Source organism: Furipterus horrens, unplaced genomic scaffold (assembly GCF_987537825.1).
Source record: "Furipterus horrens unplaced genomic scaffold, mFurHor1.1.pri manual_scaffold_7, whole genome shotgun sequence".
Classification (NCBI taxonomy): Eukaryota; Metazoa; Chordata; class Mammalia; order Chiroptera; family Furipteridae; genus Furipterus; species Furipterus horrens.
The window spans coordinates 51209157-51231435 of record NW_028327177.1 but is presented as its reverse complement, the minus strand read 5'-3'; the positions used below and the strand labels follow the sequence as shown (position 1 = coordinate 51231435).

The 22279-nt window shown below is 38.2% G+C and overlaps 1 protein-coding gene across 1 annotated transcript; it reads right to left on the bottom strand.

Moving 5' to 3' along the window:
* Positions 1-209: 209 nt before the first annotated feature.
* OPRK1 (opioid receptor kappa 1) lies at positions 210-21510 on the bottom strand. Its single transcript, XM_090282861.1, has 3 exons — positions 21254-21510; positions 8327-8679; positions 210-742 (listed from the first exon to the last, which is right to left on the bottom strand). The coding sequence occupies exons 1-3, from the start codon at positions 21508-21510 to the stop codon at positions 210-212; spliced, it is 1143 nt and encodes a 380-aa protein (XP_090138987.1).
* Positions 21511-22279: the final 769 nt, after the last annotated feature.

The window sequence follows — 22279 nt, the reverse complement described above, 5'->3', positions numbered from 1 at the left end:
CCTTTCGTATGCAATTCCTCCAGCTTTGATGCTTCCACTAACCTGGGGCGCTAGTGCAGCCTCATTTATGACTTCAGACCATGAGATTTCTAAAAATTTATTAACAATTCTACTTTTCCATATCAGACTGCAGTAGTAATCTGAGTTAAACCTAGATCATTGAATTCTTCCCGTCCTGGAGAACTATAAGAAGACATCTCCACGACTAGTCATACCGGTTTATTTATCCCATCTACATCCCTCATGTAAGTAGGATCCTGAATCGTATTTCTGACTCTAGTAGTGCTCTGCCGCTCCATCCTCATCTTAATTGGAAAACAGAAGTCCCTGAAACACCTCTTGAAGTTTTCATCAAGAAAAGCGTAGAGAATGGGGTTGAGGCTGCTGTTGGTGTAACCTAAGGCAATGCAGAAGTAATAGCTGGAGAGGGCAGCTGTGCTGTGGGAGGTGCTCCCCAGGGCCTCCACAAGGATGAAGATGTGAATGGGAGTCCAGCAGATGATAAAGACAGCTACCACTACGAGGACAAGCCTGGTGATTCGACGGAGGTTGCGATCTTTCTCTCGGGAGCCAGAAAGGAGTCGGACGCTCTTTAAGCGCAGGATCATCAGAGTGTAGCAGATGATGATGATGATGACAGGGATCACAAAGGCAAATACAAAGACACAGATTTTCATGAAGAGGTCCCACCAGGAGTAATTATCATCTGGGAACTGCAAGGAACACTCGATGACATCCATGTCTGTAAGAGGTGAACAAAAACAAACCAAAGCACAAAAAGAAAATTGTTATTATCATGGCTGCAAAGTGTTTTAAATGTGAATTTTAATATTTTTGGTTGCAAAGGTCCAATTATAGTGAGATTATATTACTTGAAGCAGATGACCTAATTAGGAATCAAAGCCATGTTTATTAACCATCCTATTTTTGTGCAAGGAACAATGGACCCAGAAGGTCACCATGTATTGGTAACATACACTAAACTACAAAATAAATTAAATTAGCTATCAATATGAATTATCTAGTCGTGAAAACTAGTTTCACAATGATGATTTTCAGAATACCTAAGTTGTTCATTTATAGCATGAAAACCTATCTGAATTTTATTTATTAACAGTTCTCCCAGACCCAAGGTTCTGGCAATAAAAGCTAGTATTTATTAGTAATAAATGACTAAATATTACAAACCTAGCCATTTAAATTAACAAAAACATTAACTGGTTTACAAGAAACCATTATGAAAGTCAGTAAAAATTTACATAAAATTTGTCTAACTATGACCCAGATATTATGATTTAGTGGAACCAATGGCGACCCTTGTGATTAAGGGCATTGCTGAAACATGAACAACTTCTGGAAGACAAGAAGGTGGGGGGGGGGGGAAAGAAAAATTAGAAGTCAGAAAGGAGAGGAGAAAAAGGAAGAGAATCATCATCATCATTATCAAGGAAATTCATAAATCAGACATATTTTTCATTTTTACCAAGATTGACTATGTAACAGGTAAAATAAATATTTTTATATGATTACTTAGAAAACTGCTTTATTTTCTCTGCTTCTCTTTGATGGAGATTTTCTTTTTTTTTTAGTGATGTTATTATTAGAAAGAATAGACACCAGAAAAAGCAGACCCATGATAAGTACCTTTTTTAATACTTTCACTGGGGATCTGCTCTCCCCTACAGAGCTCCCATTTTCCTCAAGCATCAACCAGCCCACACTTTTTCTTCTCACCTCTGGGCAGTCATCAAGCGCAGAACAGGCATAACTCTCTTTGTCCTGATCCTTCCTTATGGATAAAGTAATCGTGAGTAATACTGTGTGTAATTTTTATAATGAAAATATTTTCTTCTGATATTTCAAAAATCTGACATTTTCAAAAAAAGTACTTTACCCTGATATGATTGTCTAGCCATTATGTTATATACTTGAAACCAATAAAACATAATATTGAAAGTACTGTAATTAAATTTTTTTTAAATACTGTTTTGACAAAGAAGTGTCTCAAAATATTATAGTGTTTGTTTTACAATGTTTGGGAAACCAAATTTGTATATGGTTTGGGTGTAGGCTATATATAAAATATTCAGGATTATTTTTCTTACACATTGCTAATAAAAAACAGTTAAAATTTAAAAATAATTTTTCTGTGTTTTATTTATCTGTTGACTCTGGCTTCCTTAAAGGTAAAGGAATGTGTTCTTGTTTTCTCTGCTTAACATTTCTGTATTCCAACGTTTTCTCTTCCTTGCTGTTGGCCTCAGCATAAATGTCACTTCAGAGACATTTATACAGAAGTCAATCCATGTGAAGAGATTTCTCCACTGCAAATTATATTATGTCTATATTACACTCATCCTACTTTTATCATTATATCATGACAGAAGCTAGGCAGAAGCTCTTCTGTAATAATGTGTTACTTTTCTTCATGTTTTTCTCTTCATTCAGAATGTAAAGTACTTTAGGATAGGTAGTCAACTGCCATATTCAATATTTAATCCCTACTCCATAGGGTAGCAGAAACATTTGGTGCTTATGGAGAATAAATTACAAAATAAATGAAAAATGAATACCACATGGAAACTATTAAAAATATGAACTGACTGCTGTAGTTATTATGAAAGAGTACCTGCTAAGATAAGCAAAGCACCATAAGGGCTGGAGTCTAGCTTGGATACATTTTTTTTACTCTAAGGATCAGCTTCCTCTTGAACAAATTGTCTTGCATGTACTAGAAGCTCTAAAATATTTGATGAATAGGAGATAAATCAACTACAGCTACAGCTACTTTTAGAAGAATTTGAGAAACAATTATATCATGGAAATGTATTCCAAAAATGTCAGTGAAGCTTAATTTATACCAAAAAAGAGAAAGGAGAGTACTGAGACAATCATCAAGAAAACTCAAGTCCAACACACCATTTTTATGAAATGTTCTGTTTCAGAAAAGAGCATGCACCTTCAGCTTTAAGGACATTCATAGTCAAAAATAAATGGATAGAAAAAGATATTCTATGCAAAACGGTAAGCAAAAGAAAACAGGAGTAGCTATTCTTACATTAGGCAAAATAGATTTTAAGTTAAAAACTGTTGCAAAAGGCAAAGAAGGTCATTATATAATTATAAATGTTTTAATTCCTTATGAGTATATTATAATTATAAATATATATGCACCCAACATAGGAGCACCTAAACATATAAAGAAAATATTAATGGAACTAAAGGGAGCCATAGGTAACAATACAATATAGTAGGGGTTTTCAGTACCCTACTTCCAAAAATGAATAGATGATCCAGATAGAATGGTCAATAAGGAAACAGCATATTTGAACAACACTATAAATAAAATGAACATAACACATATATAAAAAATTCCATTCAAGAGTAGCAGAATATATATTCTTCTCAAGCACATATGGAACATTATCCAGGATAGATCATATGTTAGACCACAAATTTAAGAAGATTGAAATCATATGAGGTATCTCTTTTGACCACATGAAAACCACATGATAAGGGAAATCAATAACAGGCAGAAAATTGGATAATTCACACATATATGGTTAAGCACTCTTCAAGAAGGGTGCCAAGAACACAAAGTGGGGAAAAGATAGTCTCTTCAATAAATAGTGCTGGGAAAACTGGATAGCCACATGCAAAACAATGAAATTGGACCTTTATCTTATAACAGACCCATAATTCAACTAAAAATGGATTAAAAACCTAGATTTAAAGCCTGAAACCATGAATCTCCTGATAGAAAACATGGGGGGAAAGCTACTTGATACTGCTCCCAATGATGATTTTTGAGCTATGACACCAAAAGCACAAACAAAAGTCACAACAACAAGTGAGATTACATCAAACTAATGCAAACCAAAAAACGTTTCTGCAAAGAACGGACAAAATCAGCAAAATAAAAAGGCAACCTAAAGAATAGGAGAAAACATTTGCAAATAATATATCTAACAAGGGTTTAATATCTAAAATATATAAGGAACTAATACAACTCAATAGCAGAAAAGCAAATAACCTTATTAAAAAACAGGCAAAGAACCTGAATAGATATTTCTCCAAAGACAACATACAAATTTCCAAAAGATATATGAAAATATGCTCAACATCATTAATTATCAGAAAACTGCAAATCAAAAGCACAATGACAGAACACCTTATACCTGTTAAAATGGCTTTTATTGAAAAAAATAAACAAGTATTGGTGAGGATATGGAGAAATTAAAACGTGTTTGCACTGTTAATGGGAGTGTAAATTGGTGCAGCCATTTTAGGAAAACAGTATGGAGTTTCCTCAAAAAAGCAAAAATAGAACTACCATATGATCTAGCAATCCCCTCCTGGGTATTTATCCAAAGGAACTGAAATCAGGATTTCAAAAGATATCTTCTTTTTAATGTTCATTGATGCATTATTGACAATACCTAACATATGCAAACAGCTTAAATATCCATCAATGGATAAATTTAAAAATATTATAATTTATTATAATGTAATTTAATTATATATGTAATTAAATATTATTAACCCTTAGAAAAGAAAAAAATCCTGTCATTTGCAACAACATAGGTGGACCTGGTGCACATTATGCTAAGTGAAATAAGCCATTTACAGAAAGACAAATACTGTATGATCTCACTTATATGTGGAATACAAAACAATCAAATTAATAGAGGCAGAGTAGAACAGTGGTTTCCAAGGGATGGGTGGTGGAGTGAAGGGGAAATAGGAGGTGATGTTCATGGGTACAAAGTTTCATTTATGCAAGTAATAAATAAGCTCTGCAGATTTATTTTGCAGCATAGACCCTATTGCTAGCAGTACTGTACTATAGTCTTAAAATTTGTTGGAGGGTAGATCTTACTGGGAAATGGTCTTAACAAAGACACAAAAGTAATAATAAAGAGGGCAGGAGGAAATTTTGGAAGGTGACAGATATGTCTACGGTCTTGACGGGGTGATGGTTTTACAGGTATGTAGTTATTCTCAAACTTATTGAGTTGTATACATTAAATATGCAGTTTTTTACATGTAAATAATAACATAATAAAATATTTTTAAAACAGTATTTCTTTTCCTTTTCCTTTTATATTCATATTAGTAGGTTACAACTTTTCTGCACATGTTCCAGTGCTTCATGGCTATCATAAATATAGTTAGCTCTAAGAGCTATACTAGAGTTTTCCTGGTGTCTATTTTGTAAGAATAATGCTGTTTCTAGCAATAATAATAATAATAATAGGCAGGCTATGAATTCCTAGGATAAATAGTAATAAATAGTACACATACATAAAACATAAAAATAAAATTTAAAATGTTGTATTTAATATAGTAAGTCCATAAAGTAAAAATTTTACTTTATACAAGAACCCCTCAATATTGAATGAAAATCCTATAGATGTTGATAAACAGAAGCAGTTAGGCAGGTCCTACTACTTTATGACATCAGATGATGATGCTAGCAGCAACCATTTTTCAAGTGTTCATTGGACCCTGGGCACTGCTTTATTAGTTTTCTACACACTGACTCATTAAATCTGGAAAACACCCTAGGAGATAGGCCCTCTTATTATTCCTGTTTTTCAGATGAGGAAATTGAGGCATAGAGGCCTAAGTAATGTCTCCGAAGTGACACTGCTGATAAATGGTGAAATCAGAATTCAATCACAGGTAGTTTGATTCCAGAATCTGTGCTCTTAACCAAAAAGAATACTGTGAACTCAGAAGCATTAACCAAGATTTCTTGTCCAGGTGGATGTGTTCTAATGCAATTAATGCCTGATTCATTTCAGTAAGCACTCTCCACAAACAACATTATGACCTACTAACACTGTTCAGATTTGGCTTGGCATATAGAAATTATCTAAACACTCCTCTTGGTCATTCAAGACTCTTGATATGCAGTGTGATGCAACACTCCAAAATGGTCTGGAGACAGTCTCTCATTACATGAAAGAAATCTGCTGCAGAAAATAAAGACACAAAGAAAGAATGGAGCCCTCCCACAAGACTCCTTTAATTTTCACTCATTTCCTATTCTGTTTGCTGCACAAATTAATCTTCGGCCTACACTGGTGGACCTTTTCTTCCATTGCATATGTACACATTCATCTACAGCAATTCTTACCTAAAAAACCCACATCTATCTTTGTTTCCTCTTTCAAAACAAATCAACAAACAAGTGCTGGCAAGGATGCAGAGAAAAGGGAACCCTTGTGCATTATTGGTGGGAATGCAGACTGTGGAAAACAGTATGGAGATACCTCAAAAAACTAAAATGGAACTGCCTTTTGATCCAGTGATCCCACTGTTGGGATTATACCCTAAGCACCCTGAAACACCAATTCAAAAGAACCTATGCAACCCAATATGCATAGCAGCATTATTTACAAGTGCTGGAAACAGCCTAAGTGCCCATCAGTAAATGAGTGGATCAAAAAACTGGTATATTTACATAATGGAATACCATGCTGCAGAAAGAAGGAACTACTACTCTTTGTGACAGAATGGGTGGAACTGGAGAGTATTATGCTAAGTAAATTAAGTCAGGCGGTGAAAGACAAATACCATATGATCTCACCTATAAGTGGAATCTAATGGACAAAACAAACAAAATAGAACCAGAGACATGAAAATAAGGAACAAACTGACAGCGACCAGAGCGGAAGGGGGAGGGGAATAATGGGAGAAATAAGGGGTACGGTCCATCTAGTCAAGGAACAAGTATAAAGGACCCATGGACATGGACAACAGGGTGGTGACTGACTGTGGGAGCCAGTGGAGGCGGGGGGTGAGGCAGGGGAAAGCAATGGGGGAAAAATTGGGACAACTGTAATTGAACAACAATAAAATAAAATAAATTTAAAAATCTAATTGATATTTATGTTTTCTAGGATGTCATTTTCGGACAATGATTAGAGGAGTGTAGTGGTTAAGTCTACAAGTATAATGTGAAATATAAAAAGCAGTTCTTTATTTGCCCTGGGGAAAATCATCCATGTTCTCTTATTCTTTAGCCTATTCTCTCAACCTCATAATATATATGCAGCAACTCCTCTTAAATCCAGGTTATTCTGCGTGAATACCTAAGGCTCAGACTTTCTTGCAGTTTTATTTCCATTTGTTCTATGTCTGAAGAAACAAAATTCGATATGTAATTAATCATATATTTTTAAATCCTCTTCTCTGATAAAGGTTGGCATTTCTTAACATTTTTCAAATATTATAGCTTAACACTTTCAGTGGCTATACTGGAAATTCATTTTATAGTTTCAGAAGAAAAAAATTATGCTCCATTAAAAAAAAAATGTGTATCATGCAAGATAAGCTATACTTTTAGCACCTGCCCTTTCACTATAACCTGGAAAGTCCCTGTGCACACATTCAATTATCTGTACTCACAGTTATCATGAACCTCCCTAATACAATGAAACATTCAGACAATTGCTAAGTCAGTAAATAACATTAATAAAATCCAAATTGATTCTTCTACTCCTCTTTTCCCAGGAGTTTCTATTAAGACCAAATATATTTTTACTCTTTTATCTTTTACTAATAAAGCAAAACTACTAGAACAGTAGTTCTCACCTTGGCTATAGGTCAGCCAAGGTCAGCATTAGCCTGGGGAGAGCTTAACAATCTTGATACCCAGACTCTGCCTCAGGCCAGATAAACCAAACCCTCCAGGGTGGGACCAAGGCAGCAGTATTTTCTAAAGTACCCAGATGGTTCCACTGTGAAGCCCAGGATGAGACCACTGTCCTAGAAATATAGGGAAACAATCAAGTATCTTTTTGGCATGGGGTAAGAAAGAACTAATATGTCCAAAATTTAATGATCTAGTCATCTACACTACCATCCATCTGTGAACCTGATTTTGAATGGCCTACAACCAAATGTAGCTATTATGATACTGTTGTGGAGATCAACCCTGAGGAAGAGGGTACAGAGCAATATGTCTCTAATGATTCAGGGCTCTTTGCAAGGAGAAAACAAAAGGAGTGAAGAGGTGTATCTCAGAGTTGCTGGAATACAGTGGAATTGTACTTCAAAAATCCACATGCTGCTAGCATTTCTGAAACAGAAGAGAGGTTGGCTTCTGTGTTCAGGTAATGTCATTATCTCATCTTCTGTTTAAATGTGGAAAGAAACACAAGATTGTTTTATGCTTCATCATCCATGAATTTTGTCATTATATTTCCATTGGCTTTTGACTTTTCCCATAGATGTGTGTCCTAATCACTCCCAAATTAAAAGTCTGTTTCATTAGAAGTTATGTTTTAAAAAATGAAATGAAAATGCCTTCCCTTACCTTCCCTGACTTTGGTCCCTCCGAGGACAATCACAGATATGCCAACAGATGAAGACAGGAGCCAAATACAGATATTGATGATCTTTGCCTTCAAGGGTGTGCGAAAGTCCAATGCCTTGATAGGGTGGCACACAGCGATGTATCGGTCCACACTCATCATAGTCAACGTGAATATGCTGGTAAACATGTTGTAGTAGTCAATGGAAATGACTATCTTGCACAGCACATCCCCAAACGGCCAGGAATTCATCAGATAGACTGTGCTCTGGAAGGGCATTGTGGTAGTAACTAAAGCATCTGCCAAAGCCAGGTTAAATATATAAATATTGGTCGCTGTCTTCATCTTAGTATATCTAAAAGACAAGAAATGAGATCATTTCCCTCCATCTTCATGTCAAATCCATGAGGTTAATGTGTTTGTGAAAATCTTTGGATTACTAAATTTGTTTTTTATTCACTTATTCTTTACATGTTTATTGAATGTCTAATTTAGTAAAAGAACTGTTCTAGACTTCAGGGGTAGTATAAAAATGGGCAAAAATCTCTGACTTAAGCTTTTGTTATAGTGTTTTGTGTAAAATGTATTCAAATGAAAATTAACAGGTAAAGAAAACAGTATAGATACATAGACGAATTTACACAGTATAGAACTCCATATAATACAGGTCTTTTTAATTTCATTGGCTAACAGACACAAGTTTGTTGATTTTTGTTTGCAACTGTGCACTGGTTTTTCATTTTCAATACATAATGTGAACAAAGTTGCTTAGTACTTCCCTTATAAATGCCATAGCACTAAATGCAAACTGGTACAGTAGGTGAGGAAGAATTCTATTTTTCTTTACTTCCATCTTGAGTAAGTCTTCAAGCACATAATTTGTTTCACTTTCCAACCGAGGAGAGAGTAATTTCCAAGGTAGGTAAGAAAATTACCTTTAAGCTCAAATTATTCTTTTCATTACAACATGAAGTTAAGAACAATTCCGTTTTAAACTAAAACCAAATTAAGAGAATTCTTTTACTTAGAACACTTCTTCAGGGATTTATAGGGCATGAAATGTTCCAAACTATATCAGCAGGTTTTCAGAGACCAAAAATGCTAATATATGTTAGGAAAATCCATATGTTAATTACTTTCTACACACTTCAGATTTGTAGACTTTATCACAATTTAGCCATGCCCCATGAACCTTCAAGGAGCCAGACTTCCTCAATGTTATGGTCATGACTTTTATTGAAAGTCATTTAAAAGGATCTATCTTATGGAAATCCACTTCTGCTTTGGTTATAAAAATCAATATTCATGATATTCATTGGTCACTGTGTTGGTGTCATTCAAGACATAAATTTCCACATGAGAAACTTCTCTTACCATGAAATGATAGAACAGCCTTGGCTCTCCTTGGCAAACGTGTGGTTTAATGTGAAGTCAGATAGTGCTTAGTCTGAACTCAGTATAAGACTTTTCTGAATTTCAGTACTTGTTAAATAAGGTTAGTAAAACCTAACTGGTAATACATGAAATAAAGACAGTGGATGGCCTCACTCAAAATATCTGACTCACAGGATCACACTTCACTCTCAGTTTCCAAATCTCCCCAACCCCCTAATCTTACCTTTCTTTTCTCTTTTCTTGTTAGGAGAGGTAATTGTTTGTATTTGGATGAAGGCATTATAAGGACTGGTGTTAAAGTCAATATATTTTGGTTTTCATTTTGATGCTGTTGGCTAAACAGTGATTTGATCTTGAGACTGAGGAGTTTATTTAAAACCATGATTTGCCTTACAGTTTTTACACAAATATTTTTTAATAACCTGTAAACTTTAGGAAGTGATTAAATGTGCAAGGCCAAAACTCAGAGCACAGGTTTTATAAAAGCATAGATAAGTAAGCAAGTACATTTAGTGAGACAAAGCCAAGCATTTCTAGTGAGCAAGACTGTAATGCTATCTGTTCAATTACTATCTTCTTAAAAATAAAGTTTTATGTTTGAAAAATGCATCTCACAAGTTGACCTCTTACTCTCTCAACTTTTTCCCTTCAAATCCCTAATACTTGCAAAGATATTAGCAGTCAATATCTTTGACTTCTAGTCTCGCATCGTTGACCTGATATTCTAGTCTGTCTTTATAAAGGTAGCCTGATCTTCTCTGCCTTACACTATTAGGTAGACCTGGGTTCTAGTCATTTTTTTCTTCCAACTTTGGATAGGTCACTAAAAGCCCTGAGTTGCAGTTTCCCAACTATAAAATGGGAAATAGAATTCCTATTTCAGAAAGTTCCTGAAATAATTAGTAGCATGCATATAATCTGGAGAATATGTCTAAATTATTTTATATTCCCCTACTCCTCTTTCCTCTCTCATGTGGACAGAAGCCACCAGTTGCCGCCAGAACCAGAGGGGAACATAGGTTCTAGTTAAGGCCCAAGGTTGTATTACCCAATTTATTTTAAATAAAAAATAAGAGTAAAAATGAAGCCCAGAATTTTATGCACTGGAAGAACAAGAATAGAATGATATATAATGTTATAATACAATATACATCTTAAGTAATCATAAAATGTTGAATGGTAACTTGCTCATAGCTTTTCAAAAATATTTATAACAAATGTATTATGAAATTGCTTAAGAACTTATAAAGAATTCAAATTCTGTCATTGGATCTCAGAACATGAGAAACGCCCACAACAAAAATGTCTACAAGTTACATTAACTGTAGCAAAAGCCCCTGCTCCCAGAGAAACAAGCTCAGCCCACATCACCCATGTAAGAACTACCACTATTACCATCCCAACAGGCTGGGAACATCTACCAAGGACCTAGAGGTGTCTGCATTCTTCTGCCATGGAAGACACTGGATCTGCCAAAATCCCAATGTCGTGGTCTCACCTTCTTGTTCTGAGAAGTTTCATAGTAATGACAACAATACTAATAATAACCATTTATTTCAAAACACTCCCTGTGTCAGGCATTCTGCTGTACAGTATATTCCATATGCTTTATCCCATTTAGTCCTCATAGCAACTCTGTGTGGGAGAAATCAGTCTCCTGACTATATAAATTCTGTAAAATTCCCTGTTCTATAAATTTCTCAAAGGAATATAGTTATAAAGAGCAGAACAAAAATTCAAACCCAGAATTTTGTTCCCAGTCCCCACACCTTTACCTCTTGCCAGCACTGTATAATTCATTGTACAAAACTCAGTACTTTGACTTCTGTGTATCTTATTTGATTCTCACAACTACTGTCCTTCAAGTTTATCCTGGAGATTTATGTCTCTTCCCCAATTTAGCTGAAGAAAGTTAGACTTCAGTAAATAATTTGTCTAGTGGTTGCAGAGGCAGGAGCTCAGTGGGAAGATCTGGAAGGGGTGGGAGGGCAAGGCTCCTCTCCCTTATTTCTGAAAGACACATGCCTATAACCCTGCAATGCTGGAAAGAGAAAACTAAACAGGTATAATTAAAAGTAATAAATAAACAATGAATTCAACAAATATTTACTGACAGTCTTTTACATACCATACTGGACTGGATCCTACAAACACATTATAAGACAAAACTCAACCTCAGTGGCAGTCTGGGTTGAGCTATTGGGTATTGTTTATATTTAACCAAATGAAACAGTAGTCTTCCCAGTCACTGTATACCCACTGGGGGAAAAAAGAAGTAAGCTTTCTTACTATGATAAGATATAAAATTAGTTTCCATTTCATCTACACTGCTCTACAAAAATTCACAAGTATTTAGAGTAAAACAGTAGCATGTGGGTGGGAAGTTGGGGCTCATACGGGGAAGCTGAAGGTGGGCTGGCAGCAAGTGGTTGCACTTTTTAACACACATACCACAGGAGCATATGGCACTAAAATAGCAAAGTCTGTGGGCTTTCCTCACTGAACCTGCCCATGTTCCAAACCTGAAAACAACAGGACAGTGCACCAGAAGGGGCGATGGAGCAGGCCAAAAAGACAGCTCAACTAGGGAGCTGAGAGTGCCAGCTGTGAGACAACATCCAGAGGTGTCTCCAAGAGTTAAAAATGTTCCCCATCATGCCTTAATTCAAGGCCTTCCTAGTGTAGTTCTCTTTATAAAGCATTTAGGCATGACTTTTAAATTTTGACAGCCAAGGGAACAAAGTTATCTGCTGAGCCATCAGGAACCAATGTCAACAGGCAGGGTTTCTGAGAAAGCGTGACATTTGCCACCCTAGAAATGAGGTACCAGTGGGAGGAATGCTGAGCTTGCTATTGAGGTGCATTGGACAATTGTGTTTTTTTTTTTTTTTTTTTTAATTTACTTAAATAAGGATTCATTAATCAGAAGCTCCTTGTTAGCTTTATGAAAGCATGATAAATCCATAATCTTGATGGCTAAGCACCAATTACTTAATATGAGACTTGGTACTTGGTAATTGCTCAGTAAATACCAGCCCTTATTGTCATCATTGCTACACTTGCTGTTGTTGTTATTATTAATGTTATTATTAATTATTAATTATCTACTACTGTCCTAATAACCCATATCATAATCCCATAAGATAACAATGCCCTCATTTTTTCCTGAAGATGATTCTCAGGGGTTCTCAGGGCCCGTAGCTAATAAGAAAATCAGGATTGTCATTCTAAAGCTTCTTAAAGAGTCAGAAATTTTATCAGAGAAATAGGGTGATCCTGAGAATTCTGCCACCTCCATCAACTAAATATTAAAAAATATTGTGATTTGTGCGGTCACATATGCATCATGAGGGTAGACAACATTTGACATGAGGAAATGGTGTGGTCCAGAAGGTAATACTGATATAAAACATTAGCATACTGCCCCTCAATGGACAAATGCTGCCATGTACACTATGGTGTTTTAGTTTTTCCAAAGGCAGTGCACATTTTTCAGGTGAGGAAACTGAGTAAAGAAGTCAGTGACTTTCCTGAAACCACAAATCTGTGTGACAGTGGGAAGTAAAATCTGAGCCTTTTGAGTAGCCATCAAGCTACAGCTCCAACATAATAAAAACAACAAACACCTACAAGCTGACCTTTAATGTGCAATGCTGGAGCTGCACTAGACATCTGAAGACCCCCCAAAACTAAACTCAGTAGGAAGAAAGTTCTGCAGCCCCTGAGAAATGTAATCCTTTAACCAACAGTGGAAGGCTAGCATAGTATGAGACAAGTTTTGACACTCTTTTCTCTGCATTGCCAACAAGCATGATTTATTCACTTTCCTGGGCATGTTTTCCAGACACATAGCTTTTATGTTGAAAATGGTCAAAAATAATGATGATCGTACTGATGTGAATTCTCAGAAAATTAATCTGAAAACATAATAAGTTTGATGAAATTAATTTTCTATGTGTCCTTTTGGACTATTTACTATTAAAATTATCATTCTTTCCTAAAGGGAAACAGCTTATTAATTTTAGAAAATAAGGGAAATTCGGTCATTTTTTTTTCCAATGATCTTTGAACTTGCCTCGATCTGTAGTATTCTAAAGGAGTCATATTCCCATAGGCATCAGGCCCTTTCAGTTCCCCAAAATTATTCTCTTATGCAAGGAGCAGAAGCTACAAAGAGTACTGAGGATAAGTGGAGTGTATCCTTAAGTCCCACAACTGTGGAGACTGCAGTCACCAGGCAGGTAGTGACACACAGCCAAAATGGCGGACAAGCATCATATCACACCCCATGAAGGGTGGTGGGGAGAATAGAAGAAGGAAAATGTCAAAGTAATAATTTCACTGGAATAGCAAGCACCCCAGGAACTACTCATGATTTTTTAGTAAGGACCCTGACTCCCAGAACCATGTTCAAGCACATTCACTTGTGCATGCAGTATGCTTCTAATAGCCAATAATACCTGGTGGAAAACTACCAATCTCAAATGACTGAAGTTGTACAGCTATCTGGATATAAATGTAAATATCTTAATTTATTTTTCCATTTTTATACTGAAAACTGAGTTCTCTGATAAAATTTCTTACACCTTAAGAAGCTTTGGAAAGACAGTCCTGAATTCCTTTACTTATTAGATACAGGCTTTGAGAACTGCTGAGAATCATCTTCATAAAAAGTGGGGGCATTGATATCTTATGGGATTGTGACACAGGTTAGTAGAACTGTAGTAGATAATTAATAATAACATTAACACTAATAATAATAATAACAGGAGTGGCAATGATGACAAGGGCTGGCATTCACTGAGCAATTATCAAGTACCAAGTCCCATGCTAAGGTAGGCTACAGGGTGCTGGCAGAGAGGAGACACAATTACCCTCCTGCTCTGTCCTCTACCACAGGAAGAGAGCCCTTCACTAGGTGGAAAAAAAAAATCATAAAGTATAGAGTTTCAAGGTTTTTATAAAATAAAAGTATGAGTTAACAATGAGTTAATGAGCTAAACAGGAGCTCAGAAAATTGTTCCTATTGTTATAGTTGATCTCTAAATGCTCATAACTCTAGCCATTCTTAATCTGATGGCTTCCTTCCCCATCTATAGACCAAGTCCTCTGAAATCTCTCAATTCATCATGTTATGTTTTCTTATCTTTCATGTAAATTCTTTATTTATTGATTTTAGAGGGAGGGAGGGAGAAAGGGAGGAAAAGAGGGAAAAATAGAGGGGAGTAGGAAGAAGGGGAGGGAGGGGAGAAGAAAGGGAAGGAAGGAGGGAGAGAAAGAGAGAGAGAGAAAGACTGAGACTTGTTTCATTTATTTATGCATTCACTGGATGCTTCTTGTATGCACCCTGACTGGGGATCAAACCCCCAACGTTGGTATGCTCTAACCAACATGGCTACCTGGCCAGGCTCATGTATATTCTGACCTGCTTGATCATCAAGCCTTTTGCAATATTATTACCACTCCTAAATCTATTCTTCTTACATAAGTTTTCTTTATCTAAGTCATAAGCCAGCATCCCTTCCAAAGAAAGAAACAAACAAAAAGATCTATTGGTTAGTTTTCTGTTGATGAATAAATAAATGTTATTCTGAAATTATCCTTTGTTAATACAGTTCTAACCCTGTCTTGCACCCATACAATTTTAGGATTTTAGCTGAGCACTGAGCGAGCTTCCCGGGGGTACAGTTGAGTGTATTCATAAATTAACATGGATAGAAGGAGGTGCCAACTGCACAGTTCACATAAATATACTGTTGCTCAGAAGATAAAACTGAATGATTAACGGAAAGGATCTATCATCTCCCAGCGAGAAATAAGTTCCTCGTGGAATTAACTCTAAGATAGGCACCAGGAAAAACTGCCATCTTGTAACGTCAACATAATCAAGAAGTGATCATAGAGACTACAATTTATGCTTGGCGTGTGTTAGAGTTCAGGTACTCTATAGTGATCACCAAATTAATTTTCTTTTCCTCTTTATCCTTTTTTTTTTTTTTTCCTGGAATGGCGGGGGGCTGTTTAGTCTCTCATCTCTGAAACAATTCCACAAAGACTTGGACTTCATCTGGAATCATATGTCCCACAGAGGAGAAAATAATTCCATTTAGCTAATCCACATAAACACTTGCAATAAAATCAATTCTCTCTTTAGAGCTTGTCAAATGATAAGATTACTTTGAGAAATGCAAGGTAGGTTCTTTTTGTAAACAATTTCTGAAGTTATCTTTGCTATTCTTGCTTTAAAGAAAATGTTTACTGTTGATTCCAAGAGAGAATTCAGGATAAACCAGAACTTCTTTGTTTTAATGAAAGCCTAAGTTAAAACTCGTTGGCAGCCGTCCGTCTTGAGAGACGATGGTGTAGCTTCTTAAGAGTCTATCTGCACCGCCGAGAATGGCTGTGCAGTCCGACTCGGGAGTGACACGGTAACTGTCTCCTCCCGTGTTGAATCGACATCTTGCGATGACGCTGGAGTGTCCTCTCCAGTGAAGCTGAAGCTACAGAGCCTGGGCAGGGTGATATGGAGGGTCTGCTGTTGCCCATGCAGCAGACCCCCCCTCTCTTCGCAGCTGAAGGATCCAAGGGAAAGACGGAGTCAATACAGCTTGGCTTCAGGTGTGCCGCAGGAGTTGCCGGTGTTGACTACAACGTCAAACCGCCTTAGGGACTCCGGCTCCGGATTTTCTGTCGGGGTTTACTCCCTTAGCCTTTCCCCTGAAGAGGTATGCCGCAAGGCAGCGGAGGTTTTTTGGAGTCAGAGTTTTCCTTCTCTGATGTGCCCTGACTGGAAGATCGAACCAGCGACACTTAGCTCGCAGGCCGACGCTCAATCCACTGAGCCAAACCAGCCAGGGTAAAGTTAAGACTAATGTTAGGTAATAGGGAGCAGCACATGACTAATTATACCAACATACTTCTGTCTTTTTTCTAATGCCTCTCTAGGTGTAGTTTGGAAATATTATCTAAGGTAGGCTATTTTGACATTTGAGAGAATATGGAATATGTGTGCACATAAATTGCAATACTTATGAGTATTTGAGGAGGAGGAATAAAACAGCCTGGAAAGAAGAGAGGCAGGCATTGTAGTGGACACTCTGATTGGGTCACCCATTCCTCCCAACTTCCCCAATTTGGTTATAGCCACACAGTTTTGGTATGACTGGCTCAAGTTCAACCACAAGGCCCAGACTAAGTCAGGTAAAGCTTTTCTTTAAATTAAAAGAGAGCATATATACATAATTATAATGAATATTGAAGCTTCAAGTAGAACAGGAAGGAAATAGGCAGTATTTATAGCTGAATTGTGTCCTCACTCTTCAAATTCATATGTTCAAATCCTAATCTCCAGTCCTCATAATGTGACTGTATTGGAATATAGGGCCTTCGAAAAGGTAAAATTAAGATAAAATGGGGTCTTAAGACGTGTTCTAATCCAGTATGACTGTCACCTTTATAAGAAGAGGAGATTAGGGCACAGACACACACAGAGGGAAGACCACATGAACATACAGGAAGAAAACAGCCATCTGCAAGCCAAGGAGAGAAACCTCAGAAAAAACCAACCCTGCTGACATCCTGGACTTCCAGCCTCCAGGAGTATAAAAAAATAAATATTTGTTGTCTAAACCACATAGTCTGTCATACTTTGTTATAGCAGCCCTTGCAAATTAATACAGGCAGATTATCTAGACACCTGAGGTACTTGTAAGATAATTTTATAAAGACATCCAGAAGGAAGAAGGTCAGCTGAGTCTGCAATTAGGTATGAATACCTGGAAGAGAGATTTACAGGTTTAGGATTGGTCAGAATTCCCCTGTATGTTATGGCCAGAGAAATTGATGATGCCATTAAGAGTGCAATGGTCAGTTTGTTGTGCCATCTTACACAGGCTACTCTTCCCAACTATTTAGTCAAACACTCACCTAGGTATTGGTGTAAAGGTGTTTTGTAGTTATGGTTAAAGTCCATAATCAGTTGACTTTAAACACGGGACATTATCTTAGATAATTGTGTAGACCAGATCCAAACAGTTGAAAGGCCTAAAGAACAGAGCTTAGGCTTTCCTAAAAATGACAAAATTCCACCTGGAGATGGAAGCTTGCCTTTCTCAATGCCTACCCTATGGGCTCCAAACTTGCCTAGCCAGCTCCACAATCACATAAGCCAACTCCTTGCAGCAAATCTTTCACCATGTACATCCTTGACTGGTTCCATGTCTCTAATGAAAACCTGTATGCCAAGTGAGAACTGAAGAGAGCTAAGAAGCCTCTGGAAATATGACCATTTAAGAAACATCAGAGGAATAGGAGTTTGTGATGGAGACAGAAAAGAAACCCAAAGGTTGTGGAAGTAAGTCAAGGATAGGATGGTGTCAGAGAAAGTGGGAATGTCAGATTGGTCAAGCATGCCAAATCTCCAAAGAGGTCAAGTGATGACCAGCCTAACATGAGCATCTGAAATGTGTGTGCTGTCACTTTGGTGAAGAAGTGTCAGGGAGAGAAACTAAGTACACTGAACAGAGGAGCAGGCAGAGACAAGGAAATGAAAAGGAGGGATTATTCCTCCAAGAAGCAGGCCTGACAGATGAGAGGATGAAAAAACAGCTAAGAAAACTAAAAAAAAAAAAAAAAGGAAGGTTCATGGGTATTATTTCTAAAATGAGAACTACTTGAGTATGTTCAAAGGACAAAAGGAGTAGAAAGGGAGAGATTATGGACAGAGTAGAAAGAAGATAACTGATATGGCAAAGATGCCAGGAAAGCAGGAGTTGATGAGATTCAAATACAGGAGAAGATATTTGCCTTTGACCAAAATGAAAGAGGATGAGGGGAGGGTGGCTGCTGATGCATGTAGGTAAGAGAAGGAGTGTTCCTAGCAGCTGGATGCTGGTATCACAGTGAACTACTGGGTAAGAATGCTTGCTGACCATGAGGGGAATATGGTAAAAAAGCAGTCAATGCTTTTCCCACAACCGTAACTTTCTCCCCGGGTCTTCGCTGGCCATTCTAGACTAGCACCTGCTCTGCCATCTGAACATCCAAATTTCATCTCCAGAATGAGCTCCTAGATGACTGAAGTACACCAGTATCCTTTTGCATTTAGTGTTCTAAAAAACGAGACTCTATCTTTTCAGGCAATGTTGCTCAACCCTCAACTTCAATTATAAAAATTGCATTTTAATCTAAACTTGGGTTCTGCTCTCAGTTCTGATGAACAACCCAGAGCCCTTCTGATACCACCCTCTCCAATCTTCAATCCTCTTTTCACCCAACCCAATTAAACCCAAGTCCACCAACCATTCTTCTGAAATTTTATTTTTTCAATTCTTTGACCACATATCAGTCTGAACAAATTCTAAAGACTCCACAATCATTTTAGCTATAGATTTAAAAGAACTATCATTTCAATAGGTTAGCATTTCAGGATGAGAGTATAACTCTTCATTTTTTATTTATTATCAAATTTAACCTCCAAATAGCCCTGGCTGGTGTGGCTCAGTGGATTGAGTGCCGGTCTGTGAACAAAGTGTCGCTGTTTCAATTCCTAGTCAGGGCACATGCCTGGGTTGCACACCAGGTCCCCAGTTGGGGCATGCGAGAGGCAACCACACATTGATGTTTCTCTCCCTCCCTTTCTCCCTCCCTTCCCCTCTCTCTAAAAAGAAATAAAATCGTTAAAAAAAATAATAACAACACAATGAAAACTGTATTTAAAAAACAAACAAACCTCTAAGTAGTTGCAAATGAGGCGGAGGATCAATGATGTTGTTATGTGAACTCACTTTGGTATCTTTAGCTGAATTTATCCCTAACAAATTTAGTTCTGGAAAATGAATATATATATGAATATATATTAATATATATTCATATAATCTCCAATGGTTCTTTTTTCTTTATTACATGTCTAATGTTCCCCACCATCTTTATACATATTTTAGGGTTTTTCATTACTTTTAATTCCAGTCTGCAGGGCCATAAAAACAAAACAAAATTATAGAGCAGTTAAAGAGCTCTTCTCAAGCAAAAACTTCAGGTGCTCATTCCAAAGACAATAGACTGTATCTGTTTACTCAAGCACTTAGATATAATATGAGTAGGAATAGACTTGGGTTTTTTTCTAAGTGTTTTCTCTTTGGGTAACAGTGTAACAATATTTTATTACAAAACAATAGCCTCTGTGCCATAGAGTTCTTAAAATTTTAATTGTATATAGAATATAGCTGTCTTTTCTTTTCCTTTAGTTTCAGCCCTGAAATTACTAATGACTTGGAAAAACAATTTGCTTTTACAATACCCTCCACCCTTCTGTAGCCTTTACTCATCATTGATAGAATTCCTGTAAAATTCAATAAGCTATTATGGAAACCAAGGGTACAAACATACAGACACTAATTGTAGGTAAAATAAGCCTTATAATGTATTTTGAGGTTTAAATGATGGTTTTTAGTTCCACAGCATGGATGAGGATAAAAGACCTGATATTCCCTAGCCAAAAAGAAAAAAAGGCATTTGTATGACAAGGATTTCTTAAGAGAATCGGATTCCTGCTACTGTAGATATTATTCTTAAAGTTCAAAATAAAATAAAAAGGCTATTTTAAAACTAAGGTCAGGATAAAAGAAAAGAAATTAATTCCTCATCCTTTCAATGCCCCTAAATAGAGTGACTTGCCCAGTTTATTTCACAGGAACTTCTCAATTCAATGTAAGCGTCTAATTCACTCTCACAGGTGCATCTCCAGAGTATTAAGTCTCCCAGAAAGTGAAATATATACTGTACATCTCGAAGGGCAGTCATAACAAAGTTGGGATTTCTTTTCTTTTCTTTTTCTTTTTCTTTGTTAAAAGAGGCAAAAATAAGAATCACTTTACTTATTGAAAATTAGCATTATGTGGATAGCTGAATATTTATTATTGGAAGTTGAAGTCAACATAATCCCATGAAAGAACAATAACATAAAAACTTTGATTTCTTATGATGGAAAATAAAAAAAGCAATTTCAGTACTAAAAAGGCTTATATATGGATACCAACAACTCTAAGTAATATATTGGGTTTTGCTTCATAAAACACAAAACTAATCTGATAAGTCTCTGAGCGTTCTATGGGTCTGAATTTTATCTTAAAAGATATTTTCAATTAACAAAAGAGTTCTCTGGCCCGGACAACCAAGCAAAAGGCCAGGCAAATGGACTAGTTTTCTCTCCAGGAGAATGGCTTTGTTCCTCATCCTAGTACTTACCCTGCACAGAGTTTTCAGAAGCGGTTGGGGGAATGGGGTAACTCTTACATCCTCAAGAACCTCTGAACGCTGGGATTCACCCTGTATGAACCTCGCACTCCCCCACGAAAAATTCACCCAGGAAATCATTCATGTCCGAGAGGCTACCGTCTGAGAATCTATGGAACCCTGCACAGGCAGAATAGAGTCCCCACCACCTGGCGGGCGGGCGCCCCACCGCCGGTCTAGGTGGCCAGCTCTGACCCTCCTTCCTGGCTCCTGCCACTGCGGTGCCCGGACCCTACGCTCACCGGATGATCACGAACATGACCAAGGAGTTTCCCACCAAGCCCACGACGAACACCAACGAGTAGACTGCCGTGATGACAACCGGGATGGCGGGGGAGATGTGCGCGGGTTCCAGTGGCGCGTCCTCGGAGCCCGCGCTGCTGTTGCTGTCCGGCTCTGCCCAGGCCGGGACCCAGCCACTGCCGTTGGGGACCAGGCAGGTGCTCGGGGCGCAGGTGGGGCCCAGATTCCCGCGGAAGATCTGAACCGGGGACTCCATGGTTGGGTGGCTGCCGGTGGAGCGTGAGGAAAGGCTGCACCTGCGGGGCTGCGGAAGGGAGAGAATGGCTGGATCTGGAGAGGCAAACTTTGCCCGCGCCCAGGATAGCGTGCGAAGGTTGGCGGTGCCGAGGACCCAGGGCCCGCTGATGCCCACCCCATCCACACGTCCCTGGAGCGGGACAAGAAGAAGGATGTCCAGCTGCCACCCTAGGTAACAGACGCGCTCCTGGGTGCCGGGAGGGGCGGAGAGCTCTTGCTCCTTTTCTCTATCTCCTGAGATGCACCCTCCCTTTCCTAGGTCCCCTGGTGGAAAGGTCCGCAGACTGCTGCTCCAGGTCCCTAGGGACAAGACCTCAAGCACAGTGTCCTAGCTCCCAAGGACTGCGCCTCCAAAGTCCAAAGCTCACCTCTGGCTCTCGGACACGCGCGGAGCGGTCCAGAGGACGCCCTGGCCCGAGCTAAACCGCGCGTCCCCGGGTCCTGCTCCAGCTCTCTGGGTCGCCGCTCACCCTCAGGACCCGCATCGGTTCTCAGACCGCGGCTCTGCTCTCTGCCCCCAGGGCGTCTTTTCAGCCCAGCGCAGTTCCCGGCTCAGTGCTCGGCTCCCAGGACCCGCGGCGCTCAGCCAGGCGGAACTCTGCGAGGACTTGTCTCCTCATCGAGCGCGCGGGCAGGGAACTCGGGTGGCGCGCTTGCCCCGCCCGAAGCCGCGCCCCGCCTTACCCGCTTACAACCTTCCGGGCGCTTGAAGGTTTAGCGCCGCGCCC

Excerpts from the sequence above, each read along its gene's own strand:
- OPRK1 (XM_090282861.1), bottom strand. The coding sequence starts at position 21,510 with ATGGAGTCCCCGGTTCAGATCTTCCGCGGGAATCTGGGCCCCACCTGC. Across the intron at positions 8,680-21,253 it reads GTCATGTTCGTGATCATCCG|ATATACTAAGATGAAGACAG; the intron begins GTGAGCGTAGGG and ends CTTGTCTTTTAG. Across the intron at positions 743-8,326 it reads AGGGACCAAAGTCAGGGAAG|ACATGGATGTCATCGAGTGT; the intron begins GTAAGGGAAGGC and ends CACCTCTTACAG.